Below are 15,435 nucleotides of genomic sequence, written 5' to 3'. Positions count from 1 at the left end.
TTCTCCAAATGGCAGACATAAGAAGCAGATTGACGATATAATGATCGTTGACAAATGGCGACACTCACTGACAGATGTGAAAGTGAGAAGGGGAGCAGATGTTGGCAGTGACCACCACTTTGTGACAGCCTCCATCAAGCTAAAACTGAGAAGTGTGGGTCCATCAAACAAGGGACATAGACGTTATGACGTTGACAAGCTAAAGTCCCCTGAAATACAGAAAGCCTTCGTTCTGCAGTTAAAGAACCAGTTTCAGGCACTTGCAGAGAGTGAAGAGGAGGGGAATGCAGATGAGATCAACAAAAAGTGGGACAAAGTAACAATTTATAAATGGAGCAGTGAAACCTGTCTAGACTACAGGCAGAAGAGAAGAAAGGGGTGGATTACTCCCAGCACATGGAATGCCATAGAAACTAGATGAGCCCTGAAGAAAAAAAGCTTTAGAGACAAAATCCCAGAAGCTACAAAGACAAATACCACCAGCAGTATAGCAAGACACACCGGGAGGTCAAATGCCTTGTGAGAGCGGACAAATGACATTATATTGATGATCTGGCAACACAAACAGAGGATTCAGGTGCTTGTGGTGAACAAGGAACTGTCTACATGGCTTATCCGTGGTAAACAGCAGACACCAACAAACACTCTCATCGGGGACTAACAAGGCCACCTATTGGCACCAGAAAAAGAACAAGAAATGCACTGGACAGAGCATTTCAAAGAATTGCTGAGCAGGGAGCCACCTAAAGAGGAAGCAAACATCCAGGAGGCAGAAGATCTTGATATCAATACAGACACCCCAACTAAGGAAGAGATTGAAGCCATCAACTCCTTAAAAAATGGGAAAGCTCCTGGCAAGGATAACTTGAATGGAGAATTGTTCAAGGTAAATCCTGAGTTAGCAGCATCTATCCTGGTCCCTCTGTTTATGTCAGTTTGGGAAAGGGAAAAAGTGCCAGATGAGTGGACCAATAGGTGTTATAGTGAAGATACCAAAGAAAGGAACTGTTAGGGATTGTAATAACTGGCATGGTATAACATTTTTATCTGTGCAAAGCAAGGTATTGTGCAAGATCATAATCCAGCATATATCAGAGGCAGATGATAGTATTCTCAGACAAGAGCAAGCTGGTTTTTGGAAAGGGCATGGATGTACAGATCAGATCTTAACTTTATGAAACATAACAGAACAATGCTTAGAATGGGAACGGCAACTCTACATAAACTTAATAGACTTTGAGAAGGGTTTTGATAGCATTCACAGGACCAGCCTATGGTGCATTCTGTGGGCATATGGAATCCCTCTCCATATAATCAACATAATCAAAAGCTTCTATTCCAACTTTACATGCAATGTTGATCACAGTGAGCTCAGTTTTGAAGTCAGAACAGGAGTACATCGGGGTGAGTCATGTTTACAATCCTCTTCAACATTACCATTGACTGGGTAATGCAGTGTACAACAGAAGACATGCCAAGAGGCATTAAATAAACATCCTTCTCCTCCCTTGAAGACAGAGACTTCGCAGATGATCTCACTCTCCTATCACATACTCAACCCCATATACAAGAAAAAACTAGACTCAACACATTCAGCCAGCAAATTTGACTGAAAATCAACCGCAATAAGACCGATATCGTGACCTTTAATATTGTCTCACCATTACCAGTACGGATAGAGGATCATGTTCTCACCAATGTAAAAACATTCATGTACTTGGGCAGCACCATCAGCCAGGAGGGTGGAACAAGCCAGGATATCTGGAACAGAATCAGTGAAGCCAGGAACACCTTCAGAAGCTTAAATACAGTCTGGAAATCATTAAAATACAGCACCAAAACCAAACTCGAGATTTATCAGAGCTGCGTACTTTCAACACTACTTTATTGTGCAGAATGCTGGGGAAATGAGAGAGTATGACACATCCAAATTGTCTTCATTCCATACAGCCTACCTCAGAAAAATCCTCTATCTTTTGGCCCAGAACAATCTCAAACGAAGATCACACGGTGCAGCCAAGAAAATATGACACCATCATTCCCAGGAGGTGTTGGAGATGGATTGGCCATGTCTTTTAGCAGTAAGATGGACACCTGAAGGCAAGCAAAAACAAGGCTGCACGAAAACAACATGGGTGAAGAGCTGTAGAAGCTGAGCTGAAAAACCCTAGGGCACAACTGGGGAACAATTGAAAGATTTGCCAGAAACAGACAGGAATGGAGGAGCTTCGTTGCTGCCCTAAACGCCAGAGGCGTAATGGGAACAGTGATAACGGATGGTTGGTTGACTGACGGATGATGAGTATGAGGCAGTCTGTGGCAATCCATATCACTTTGTCTACTAAGCTCTTAGTAATACTTGTAAATCAGTTGTGTACTTCCATTGTCATGATTCCCTTTTACCTTAGCCTGAAAGGTTAGAGCTAATAGTTTCATCCTTAGATACGTGCTTCCGCAGTGGCTGTTTGCAGCACACACTCTGATGATGATGATGTTGTGCCAGCAGTTCCAAGTTTCTAAGAGTTGTTTTTGCGGCTGAACCAAAAGCTTGGCATCTGTAGTCTAAAACTGGTCTTATCAATGCTCAGTATATCATCATCAGTACCTTCTTATCTGCACCCCATTTGTTTCCAGCTATGCTTTTTTATGTAAGTTCATCCTACTTCTATACATTTGTATGATTATGTGACCTTTCCAAATTAATTTAATAACAAATACTACTCCTAAGAACCTACGCTTTTGAATGTTTTTTTTTTCCCCCACCATAAAGAAATAAGTCCCAGTCTTCCCTTTTTTTCTTCCTGGTTGAAAGCATTCCCTTAGTTTTTTGCAAGTGAGAATTTAAATCCCTAATCACTTCCCCACTTGGAAATTCTCTGGAGTGCTTCATTTGTCTTTCATATGGCTATTTTTAGTCTTCATACTTCGTCCATATAGCACAGTCATCTGTGAAAAGGGAAATACCTATTCCCATCTGCACAATTTCTGGGAAGTTATTTATCATAATGGAAAACAAAAGAGAGCTAATAATACTCCCTTGTGGAGTTCCATGTGTAAGCATGTAGGTTTTTGATAAAGCTGTTCCCACTTTTACCTTTATAGTTCCATCACTTGAAAAGTCCCTAAGCCACCAAAACATTCTCCCTTTTATTTCAATTTTGGCTAATTTATATTGGAAGTCTTCCCTCCATAGTATGTCATATTCTTTTTCAATGTCCAGGAAGACAGATATCATAAAGTTCTTAGTTCTTTATGATTTTTTGTACCTTCATTTCTAGTCTCACTATATATGTTCAACCATGCATCTTCCTTTTTATGAAACCACTTAGTGCTGTTTATAATATCATTTTTCTCCAACTATTCCACTGGTATAATTTTTTACCATGATTTTCCCCACACATGATGTGAGGGCAAACTGAACTGCTAAGACCCTGCAGCTCCTTTATCTGAGCCTGCTGAGCTCTGATTGGCTGTCACTAGCCCTTGAAGGACCAGGTGTCGCTAGCTTTTAGGATGAGTGCTCCAGTGAAGTTTTTCTAGGTAGGCCTGGAGGACCCACCTTTGTTGCTCTTTTCCTTACACCTTGCTGCTTCCTAGGGTAGGGTGTAACGGAGAAGTGTGGGCTCTAGAGAGGCTACGAAGGCCTGGTGCATCCTGTCACAACCAGATAGTTATCTTTTTCTCTTACCTTCTTCCAGAACTTAAGACCAGTGAATAGCATATTCTTCAAGAATGGTAACAGTCACATAACACACCTAGATTCAATTATGAATGACTAAAATTATATATTTTTATTTTGAAGTCCATTAGAGAAAATATTGATAAGATTTAGAAGATAATACATGTTATCTACAGTCCTATTTCTAGGCCCTTGTGAGACCCTTAGAAATCTTAGTTACGAAAGAGAAACATTAGATGACATCAGAAAGTTTAGCCAGATATTACCATATAGAATCTCCTGGTCTTTCCAGATTCTGTCTTATGCCTCCTGTGAGAAAATATGTTCATAGATTTATTTATTTATAGGACGAGAGGGGATCATTATAATCATCTAATGTGATCACTGGCATTGACAAACATCTGTAAGCATTGTAGTGCTGGTAGGAATAACAGGCCATCAAATTTCATCTAGTAATTCCTACGTCAAGCCCATAAATTCTGATTGAGCTACAGCATATTTTTTTAGAAAGACATCCAATTTTGATTTAAAGACTTCAAGGGTAAGATTCCATCATATTCTTAGGTGAGTTGTTCCATTTAGTTACCCTCACTGTTAAAACTTTGCACCTTATTTCTAGTTGCACTTGTCCAGCTTCAGCTTCTATACCTTGGATCTTTGAATGCCTTTTTCTGCTACATTAAAGAGCTCTCTACTATCAAAGTCTTCTCCCCATGTAGGTTCTTGCAGACTGTGATCGAGCCATCTTTTAATTTTCTGTTGGATAAAGTAAATAAATTACGTTTCTATAGTCTCTCACTGTAGGACGGGCATTCTAGACCTTTAATCCTTCTTGTTGCTCTTTTCTGAACCCTTTCCAGTTGGTCAGCATCCTTTTTAAAGTGTGTACATGAGAACTGGACACAGTATTCCAGTAATAGTCTCTCTAATGCCATATACAGTGGTAATACCACCTTACTTCTCAATATTCCCCTGCTTATGCATCCAAGTATCCCATTAGTTTTCTTAGATCTGGTCTATACTACAGACCTATATCAATAGAACTACATCACTCAGGACAGGGTCGTGGATTTTTCACTCCCCTGAGTGATGTGGTTATACTGACCTAACCACCTTCCGTAGACAATGCTATGTCAGCAGGAGAGCTTCTCCTGCCAACATAGCTACCATCTCTCAGGGAGGTGGATTAACTAGTTCGACAGTTGAGCTCTCTCCCATCAGCTTAGAGTGTCTTCATTAAAGCGCTACGGGGCACAGTTGCATCGGTGCAGCTTATGCAGCATTTTAAGTGTAGACTTGCCCTCAGTCACAGCATCAAATTGGGAGCTCATGTTCAATTAGTTATCTATCATGACCTCGAAGTCCTTTTCAGAGACACTGCCTTCCAAAATGCAGTCCCCCCATCCTGTAATTGTGACCTACATTCTTTGTTCCTAGATGAACTACCTTCATTTGGCTGTAGGAAAACAAATGTCTTCATCTCTTAAGGCTTGTGTTGTCAGCAGCTACTGGTGTGGTGCTGTGCTCTTGTTCGATGATAACAGTTGGCTGCATGCGTGTTCCCTCTGTGTGCTGCCCCAGCTCTTCGCAGATAGACTTGTACACACTAGCGCTTACTTCAGTATAACTTCAGTTGCTCAAGGCTATGGAAAAGCCACCTCCCTGTGCGACATAAGTTACACTGACCCTAAGCACCAGTGTGGACAGCGCTATGTCAGCGGGAGAAGTTCTTCTGTCGACACAGCTACCGCCACTCGGGGAGGTGGAGTAATTATGCCGACTGAAGAGCTCTCGCCCCTTGGCATAGAGTATCTGTACATCTGTGATGCTGTAGCAATTCTACTGTAGACTAGCCCTTAGTCAGTACAGGTTTCCTGTCTGTTCAGTGAGGATAATAGTGCTTTCCTTCCTCGCAGGAGTGTTGTGAGATAAATACGTTAAAGGTTTTCAGGCAACTCGGATGCTCTGGTAAAGGAGGATCATATAAGTCCTGAAGAGAGAGATGATGGCAAAATAAATAAAAATATCAAGAGTGTGGGCTTTTGAGTTTTTAGGGGAAAACACTTATAGGTGTTAAGTGATGACTCTTGAAACAATTTTCATTGTATATTTCATACATGGCGGGTTTTATTTTTAAGAAATTACAGAAAATGAAAAATCTAACTTTATTTTATGATCTTTTTACACTTTCTTTTTAAAGGTTATAAATTGGCAAACAGCTCTTCACATTCCACCTCAAGCTAAATTGACTCCAGAGGCTTCTGACCTTATTATCAAACTCTGCCGAGGGCCAGAAGACCGCTTAGGCAAGAATGGTACAGATGAAATAAAAGCTCATCCATTTTTTAAAGCTATTGATTTTTCAAGTGATCTACGACAGCAGACTGCTTCATATGTTCCTAAAATTACACATCCCACAGACACATCCAATTTTGACCCAGTTGATCCAGATAAGTTATGGTGTGATGATGATAAGGACGGAAATGTAAATGACACACTTAATGGGTGGTACAAAAATGGGAAACATCCTGAACATGCTTTTTATGAGTTCACATTTCGAAGGTTTTTTGATGACAATGGCTACCCTTACAACTACCCAAAACCTATTGAATATGAATACAATAATCCACAAAACTTGGAGCAGCAATCAGATGATGATGATGAGCAGGCAGGCAAAGGGGTTCAAAATCGTGATCTAGTTTATGTTTAGCAGAGAAGTTGAAGATAGTTGAACTGTGTGTTTTGAAGTTGGGATTTTTCAAAAATCCCCTGTGATAAGAGAATTAACAGAAGATTGCTTGGGTAAATATATGCATACTTTATTAAAAAAAAAAAATTACCATTATCCCAGAGTTCTGTATTTTTGCTTTCTGTACATTTTGTTTCCCCAAAATGCAGGGAAATAATTTTAAAACATTAATTTATTCCAGCATTATTAATCATTCATTTAGAAAAGAACTGATGTTAGGAAAAATAAATTATGAACTGAGTTTTATGATCAGTTCTTTGTACTTTAAGTACTCAATATAGGAAATAGTGATTTCTTAAAAGGAGATGTTATCTATTTGTACATAGGCTAAATAATTTTTTTTTTTTTAAAATCTTTGTTCCAGATTTAAACAGTTCTGCCTTGCTTTGACCAAATATAAATCTTATCATACACTTACAAAACTATCTGATACCTCTCTGATACAAGGCTGCTATACTGTGGCTTCCCACAATATCAGGCTCCATTGTTAGCAAAATTAAGCCTGTTTGGTAAGTAATTCCCAGTCAGTACAGTAACTGCACAGTAGATAGCTTTGAAAATGGGAAACATCAGTCTCTGTTGTAATGTGACTATAAATGGTTTAAAAAAAAAACTTAGGGTTTTTATTTATATTTAACTTAAAATTATATTGAAAGTTATAACTAGATTTATAACTAAAACCAGTAATAGTATTTACTTAGCTCTCTCCCTGTCAGCCCCTCTTAAAGATGTGGGAGGAATGAAGCTTTAGAAAAAAAAGACTGAAATCTGCTCCAGCTTCATTTTTTGACGGAAGCCAAACTGTACTGTGTCTCAAACTCTGCTCCAATCAGAAAATTATAGCTTGAAAAATTGTTTTTAAAATGGTTCTGTTTCTTGCTCCAGCCTTTCAGCTGGTTATGAGGAAGGATTGAGAGTATGATAATGGCTTTCATCAGGCTTTTGTGCTGCGAAGACCAGTTTTGTGTGTTAAACCTTAACCAGTTGGAAACACTGCTGTGCGTGTACCTGGGAACAAACAAGTCAAGCTGTTTGTTTCCCCCTTTTTACATTTCTGGTGTTCTGTCATTCACAGCTTAATTCAAAGCAGATTCATCTCTGTGGTATTTGATACTGCGATAGCAGATGCATGTAATTCTGAATACTGGTTTCATGGTGTTCAAGCAGCAGCTAAGCAGAAGTTCTAGTGTCACAGCCTTAAGATGCAAAATTAATAAGCCTTTTGTGATGTTCAGAGGGGAACACACCACTAAACAGCTGTCCCACTCACAAGATCAGCAGTTGTTTCAGGTGTGGGAAGAAAGAGTAATGCCCCTCCATCCCATAGCCAGCAGGTTTTTTTTGAGGGACAGGGAAATGCAGGTTTTTTTAAAAAACAAAAACCAAATTTAAACATACTTTTAAACAACCACAGTTTCCCCACTCCTGGGTTGAAGTCCTGTGTGTTAATATCAATCTGAAATTTTTAACATCAGTGCCTCTTGTTTACTCTGATCATCCAGGCCATTATACTAGAATTCTTGCTCCCTAAGCATCATGAAACCACATTCAGAGCTGGTATCACAGCAGTGTAAGGAGTACATGCAGTACCACTATGGTGCTATCATGATAAATGTCTTTTAAAAATAATTTTAAGAGGAGAGTCCTGTTTCTTTAAGGATATTTACTTCTTTCTGTTCTGAAGCATCTATCATGGTGAAAAGATATTTATGTAAAAATATCCATTCCTTATAATAAAAAAAATAGCTATTTCTCTATAGTCTCAATAGGACTTGAATCAGTAAAACACAATTCAAGTCCTGTGTGCCTATCTTAAAGAAAGCTGTTCTGTCTCAACATTTCTAAGATCTATAATGTTTAGCTTCAACATTATAAAATGGATGCAATATATAAATACTTCAGCTTTTTATTTTTGTTTGTAAAAATAGGCTTTATTTCATAGTAAATAATTTTTTAAAGGACTGTCTCCATTCATCATGTTGGTAAGTGTCCCAGTAAAACTGGCAGTTTTAATCTCCTTTACTTGTCCTGCAGTAAAGTGTAACATATTACTGGTTAAAACCAATTTAATCAAGTGAGCATTATTTGTGGGCATGTAATAAATAAAACTTCCTTAGACAATGTCACCTTTTAATTACAAATACAATTTTTATAATTGATTATCTGAGCATATTTCTCCTTTCCCAGTCCATCAGGATCTAGACTTGTGATTGGTCTTAGCCAAACAGTGATGGGTTTAGCTGAAGAAAGATGTCCTTTCCAAGGCACTTCCATTTTACATAAGGGAGTTAAATCCAACAGGAATTGCTATTAAACCAAAATAATTGAGTATTTTAAGCTAATATGCATGGTACTGAAATATGAGATACCGCTCTGCCATTTTGAAACACTTACATATGTGTCCTGAGAAACTGGTAGTATTTCAAGTTTTTCTATTATCTACCATTAAATTTCTGATTCTCCTAATTTCTGAAGTTTGCAGTCTAGATGCTGCAGTACTCCATACGTGTATTTCTCTCCTGGATCTCCCAGTGCATTACAGCGCTAAGTCCTGCTCTGGAAGAACAGAAAATATCCTCATAACACAATTGTTTATCTCAGCTCTCCAGTGTATTTCCCTGCACCCATGTGTGAAATTCCCATTGACTACAGAAGTAGTTCCAAACGTGGATCCAGGACATGTTGTAACCCTTAGTGTCTACTGTTTACAATATTGATATTTCAGTCCTTCATAAATTTTGCTCTAGAATCTTCTGGGGCATTGAAATTCAGATTGATCTTTGATCGGACTAGTTTATATTGACAACAGAGGAGAGATACTTATAACCAGCAGCTGTGAGACTGTATAATCACAGTTTTAGTTTGGACTTCTTGAAAATATTTTCAGTTGTAAAGAATTAAAATGAGTGACTGTCTTTTTTTGCCTCATGTATACATATAAATTGTATTTATAAAATGTTCTGTAATCATGTAACTATTGTAAATACTGTTCTGATGTATTGTTCAATTATATTCTATCCTAGGGCAGGCCCTCTTGCTGTATCTTTTCTATCTTCATATTTCTAATAGAATCAATAGAATGTATGACTAGAAAGTCATTTTGAGACTGACTTAAAAAAATCTTCTGCTGTTGCTAATTGCAAAGCTGACAGTGGGTATGATTTATTTGGACTTAATTTTGTTTAGTTATTAGCTAATGCAGTGGGTGGGTTCTTAGATGATGCTGCTGCTGTTGTTACCCTACATACCCTAAGACTCTGTTCCAAATGTTATTGGTATTTAAAATCAGACATTTAATCTGTTTGCTTTAATTCAACCAAAGCACAGAGAGAACAAATTTCAGTCAACATAACGGTAAAAATGTTATGAGTGCCTTAATATGCTTTTGAGCAAAGGCACTAATCAAGTTTACTATTGTATTGCGTGTGTATATACGTCTTTTGTATGATAAATGTTCTGCTGACAAAACACTACCAACAGCTGTTACATTCAGAAGTATGCAAAGAGGATTTATATGGTCTACGAAGGCTGCAATTCCTTCTCTTAATCTAGTGTCATTTTATAAAATTGTAATCAGTGACATTCCCTATAACTGTTTATGAATGTTTCATTTTTCTCAAAATCAGTTTCTCTAGTGTAATATCTGCTGGGATAATAAAGAATAAAGTACAGTAAATCTTTTTCCTTATAAATGGTAAATTCTGGTTCTACTAATCAAATACAAGTTAAAATTTTAAATTTTGTTCAAAAGTTGTTGGTCTTCCTCTGTTCTCTTAAATCTGTGCAAATGGCATAACAGTCAGAACTGGTGAACTAATACATCATTATGCAGTTAACAGCAATGATGTTGTTAGCTGTTATTGGACATAGTTTGATCTGTATTCTAGAAATTTTGTAACTCAAGTCACACAATTGTAATTTATGTCACTCTCTTCTTTCTCCCACTTCCACCATCAAATGATTAAAATAGCCTTGCTCAGGATCTACTTATTCAGCAGACAATGAATGGGTACACAGTCTGTATAGACTGTACATCATGGACAACTAACTTCATAAATTATTGCTTTTCTTGGAGATCTAGAGGAAGTGCAATTCTTAAATTATGAAATCCATTTCTAGCATAAGAATGCTATCCAAATATAGGACATTGACTTTTTCTTTAATAGGCTTCAGCTTAAAGTGCATATCTAAAAATGAAAACAGGAGCATAAATCCATGCTTTACCAAAGAGGTATGTTACATGCTAGCTCCTCTACCAGACTTAGATCTCTTGGGCTTGAAATAAAATATAGTGATAGTTTTGATGTTCTTGAGTGGCTGGTGAACTCTGCAGGGACCATGAGACAGAAACACATAGGCTTTGCAAAGGAACTTTTTAAACATATACACATTTTACTCTCAGAAGCATAAAAGATTTACAGATCTATGGGAAAAACAACAAGCATCTAAATGCAAATCCTCACTTAAGCTGATCTCACCCCTCTGGTTTGGTACTGAAATCTGTCCAGGTTCAGGGTCTGTGAAGACTCCCATGTCTCCAATGCAGCAAGTCCTTGCTGCTGGTGGTAGTTAGCCCCCTACCCACAAGCCCTCTTACTTACTTACTTACACATCGACTTGATCCTAAGCCCCACCATGAGATCCCCTGTTCCAACTAGGCTCACATACTAATGCTTTGTGGTTCACAAGGAGGGCCTAGTAAACCAAGACACATCATTAGCAAGTCAGTAGTCCTTAAGGTCAGTCTGGATGGGTCATCCTGTATTAGATCTCCAAGGTGAGGAAAGCTTCCTTCTCCAGCCTTACTATGCATCACCTTTGGCTATGCGTATATCAGTTTAAACTGGCTCTTGACAATATAGGTCCATACACAAACTGGAAGTTCTACTCCACAATGCAGGTTTGCAACCCCCCTCCCCGTATAGAAAGGATATGGACAAATTGGAGATGGTCCAGCGGAGAGCAATGAAAATGATTAGGTGGTTGGGGCACCTCACTTATGAGGAAAGGCTGAGGGAACTGGGCTTATTTAGTCTGCAGAAGAGAAGAGGGAGGGGGGATTTGATAGTAGCCTTCAACTACCTGAAGGGGGGTGCCAAAGGATGGAGCTAGGCTCTTGTTTGTGGTGGCAGATGACAGGACAAGAAGTAATGATCTCAAGTTGCAGTGGGGGAGGTCTAGGCTGGATATTAGGAAACACAATTTCACCAAGAGGGTGGTGAAGCACTGGAATGGGTTACTTAGGGAGGTGGTGGAATCTCCATCCTTAGAGATTTTTAAGGCTTGCTTGACAAAACTCTGGCTGGGGTAATTTAGTTGGGGTTGATCCTGCTTTGAGCAGTGGGTTGGACTAGATGACGACCTGAGGTCTCTTCCAACCCTAATCTATGATTCTATGAAAACAAAATGGAATTCATAAAATGACATTCCCAAACCCTCACACAGGTTCCTTCCATTAATTTGAGAGGTGCTTTGTGCTGGTCTTGCATATCTTAGTGAAGAAATCCAGCAGAAGAGAGAAATATAATGGCTCTGCTCTGAAATATGTATTTGAATTAAAAAATGGTTTTGAAATGTTTTATTCTAAGAAAATAATTTCAACTGGCATGTAAAGAAACTGGAGAATGGTCAGGGCATTGCTAAAGGCAACAGAGCACCCTTGCTCCTGTCATAACCATACAGCTAAGGGTAGCCTAGAATTCCTCCTTATCTGTAAGGGGTTAAGAAGCTCAAATAACCTGGTTGGCACCTGACCAAAAGGGCCAATGGGGAAAGAAGATACTTTCAAATCTGGGGGGGGAGGCTTTGTTTGAGGGTGTTCTCTTGGGAAGCAGAGAAGCATCAGGTCAGAAAACTCCTCCTCCTATAAACCAATCCTGAGCCAGTCTCTAATATTACAAAAATAGTAAATAAAGCCAGGCAAGGTGTGTTAGATTTATCTTTTGTTTTAGTTTGTATATTTTCCCTTTGCTAGAGGGAGGTTTATTCCTGTTTTTTGTAACTTTGAACTAAGCCTAAAGGGAGTTCCTCTGTGTTTGTGAAATTTTTGTTACCCTGGAAAGTTATCTTCCGTCCTGATTTTACAGAGGTGATTTTTTTTACCTTTTCTTTAAATAAAATTCTTCTTTTAAGAACCTGATTTATTTCTCTATTGTCCTAAGACCCAGGGGTTTGGGTCTGTGATCACTTTGTAACACATTGGTTAGGATATTATTCTCAAGCCTCCCCAGGAAAGGGGGTGTAAGGGCTTGGGGGGATATTTTGGGGGAATAGGAACTCTTAAGTGTTCCTTTCCCTGATTCTTTGTTAAATCACTTGGTGGTGGCAGCGTACCCTCCAAGGGCAAAGAATTTGTGCCTTGGGGAAGTTTTAACCGAAGCTGGTAGAAATAAGCTTAGGGGGTCTTTCGTGCGGGTCCCCACATCTGTACCCTAGAGTTCAGAGTAGGGAGGGAAGCCTGACAGCTCCTGACTGCAACTTTAGCAGAGTCCTGTCTATGCATATTTCAAGCACTTATTTAGATTTAAATTGGTTAGAAACTTAGCTCAAACAAAATCAAAGTATAGCACTCAATCTTAAATAAGGTTTCAGAGTAACAGCTGTGTTAGTCTGTATTCGCAAAAAGAAAAGGAGTACTTGTGGCACCTTAGAGACTAACCAATTTATTTGAGCATAAGCTTTCGTGAGCTACAGCTCACTTCATCGGATGCATACTGTGGAAAGTATAGAAGATCCTTTTTATGCACACAAAGCATGAAAAAATGGGTGTTTACCACTACAAAAGGTTTTCTCTCCCCCCACCCCACTCTCCTGCTGGTAATAGCTTATCTAAAGTGATCACTCTCCTTACAATGTGTATGATAATCAAGTTGGGCCATTTCCAGCACAAATCCAGGTTTTCTCTCCCCCCACCCACACACAAACCCACTCTCCTGTTGGTACAACAGGAGAGTGGGTTTGTGTGTGGGTGGGGGGAGAGAAAACCTGGATTTGTGCTGGAAATGGCCCAACTTGATTATCATACACATTGTAAGGAGAGTGATCACTTTAGATAAGCTATTACCAGCAGGAGAGTGGGGTGGGGGGAGAGAAAACCTTTTGTAGTGGTAAACACCCATTTTTTCATGCTTTGTGTGCATAAAAAGGATCTTCTATACTTTCCACAGTATGCATCCGATGAAGTGAGCTGTAGCTCACGAAAGCTTATGCTCAAATAAATTGGTTAGTCTCTAAGGTGCCACAAGTACTCCTTTTCTTTTAATCTTAAATAAGTATCTTAAATAATATCTGCTTTAGGGGGTTGCACTGATTTAATTAAATCAGTTTGTATGCATTTGGCTAAGTCAATGCAACCAGTCCTATGTCTCCTGAGTGAAGCTGGAAGTACTGTACTACAGAGAATGATAGAATTACTTTACATTTAAGAAATGGAGGACAAAAAAAAAATTGGGGGGATTAGTAGGAGTGTGAACATGGCTCACAACTTTGTAACATCACTTAAAAGTTTTAAACAAAGTAGAGATTATTCTACTGGGCCCTCAATTTCAGGGAGTCCAACAAAGATTCCTTGTAGTGGGGACAAATGGAGCTTGATGCAGCACTTCCAAATGCACTTCGTCACCTAAAGTGCAGAGCAGACACAGCTTGTCTGGTATACCTTGAGTGGCAAACAAGGCACATCACCTCAGGCTCCACGTATTCTGCCCCCCAAACAACAATGGAGAAAAAGGTAAAAAGGATACATCACACATTCAGACTCTTATTGTGCCACACGCTTATAATTTTTCAAATTCCCTTCTTCCTAAATAAGAATGTATTTCAAAAATTTAACAATTTAAACCATTATGATGTAATTTTATTGCCATTCAGTCTGACTTGATTAAAGGGACACTGCCAGGTTAAAAGTGATATCTAAAAGACAAATGCTCTTACTTGTATTACTCATATTGTAGATTAGTAATGCTAATGATTTCAAAACAACTTTTTATTATTTATATTTGTTTATGTATCTTACTCCACCGGAAATTAAAAGGATTTAGTTCTGCTTTGATTTGTAGTAATTTTCTAGTAGATTTCACTTTTAGGTTCTAATGCACTACCACAGTGCTGGAATGCGCAGCGGCAAACACTGCAAGATAGTTAAAAAAAATTCCATTGTATTTTTGTATGAATATTTGTTTGTCTTGGATAAACTTTTTTTAAAAAAACTAAAGCCAGTCCTAGAAGGAGCTGAGAGTGTGTGTTCGCCTGTGTTCCCTTATCAACTGTTTGTGAAGTCAAGGCCAAATCTAAAGTGACAGTTCCCCTTTAAACAGAAACATTTAAAAAGAGACTCAGCTGCCCTAACTGAGCCACAAATGGCAGAACAAGTGAAAGCCATGTCAGCAAAAATATGATCACCTTGATCAATCAGTCCTTCTGTCCTCAAATAGATTGCACCAATCACAACACTTCATCCATTCTTCTTGTATCCTGGCCTTCCTTCTCCGTGTGCGGCCATGTCTTTTCACGATAAAATCTTCCCATCTCTTTGGAGGTTGGCTGAGTGGTTGTTTCAGTTCCTGGCATCGGTACGACTCAGTGACAGTTGCAGTCCATCGATTGTCAGTGAGCCTCACTATATGCCCTGCCCATCGCATTTGATTATGCCTTCTCTTAACAACGATATCCTGCGCTCCACTCTGCTGTCTCATCACTTCACTGGGGACTCGGTCGCGGATTGAAATCCCCAGAATTCTTCTTTCCATCGCCCTCTCTGTTACAGACAGTTGCTGCTTCTCTGTCTTCCTCAGCACCCATGTTTCGCTGCCATACAACTTTGCTGGCAGTACTGTTGAGTTGAAGAGGCTGGCACGTGTTGCCTTGTTGATTTTTCTTCCTTGGAGGACATCCTTGATAAGAACTGAATGCACACCAACCTGCTTGCTTTCTTTGCGAGAGTTCACCTTCCTGATTAGGGTCACATTAATTTCTTGGTCCAAATACACATATTGCTCAACCTAAAAAT

At 38.9% G+C, this 15,435-nt stretch overlaps 1 protein-coding gene across 11 annotated transcripts in view; it reads left to right on the top strand.

The window, feature by feature from the left end:
* LATS1 (large tumor suppressor kinase 1) overlaps positions 1-12,494 on the top strand; it is a 41,108-nt gene extending 28,614 nt beyond the window's left edge. For 8 of the 11 annotated variants that reach the window (XM_073337621.1, XM_073337620.1, XM_073337623.1 and 5 more), the window contains one exon: positions 5,880-12,494. In XM_073337621.1, coding sequence (XP_073193722.1) covers positions 5,880-6,389 — 510 coding nt within the window. In that variant the 3' untranslated portion in view covers positions 6,390-12,494. The remainder of the gene's footprint in view (positions 1-5,879) is intronic. The other 3 variants (XR_012158080.1, XM_073337625.1, XM_073337626.1) reach the window with 3 other exon arrangements.
* The last annotated feature ends 2,941 nt before the right edge of the window (positions 12,495-15,435 follow it).

Source organism: Lepidochelys kempii, chromosome 3 (genome assembly GCF_965140265.1).
Source record: "Lepidochelys kempii isolate rLepKem1 chromosome 3, rLepKem1.hap2, whole genome shotgun sequence".
NCBI lineage: Eukaryota > Metazoa > Chordata > Testudines > Cheloniidae > Lepidochelys > Lepidochelys kempii.
This window is presented reverse-complemented; position numbering and strand designations above follow the sequence as displayed.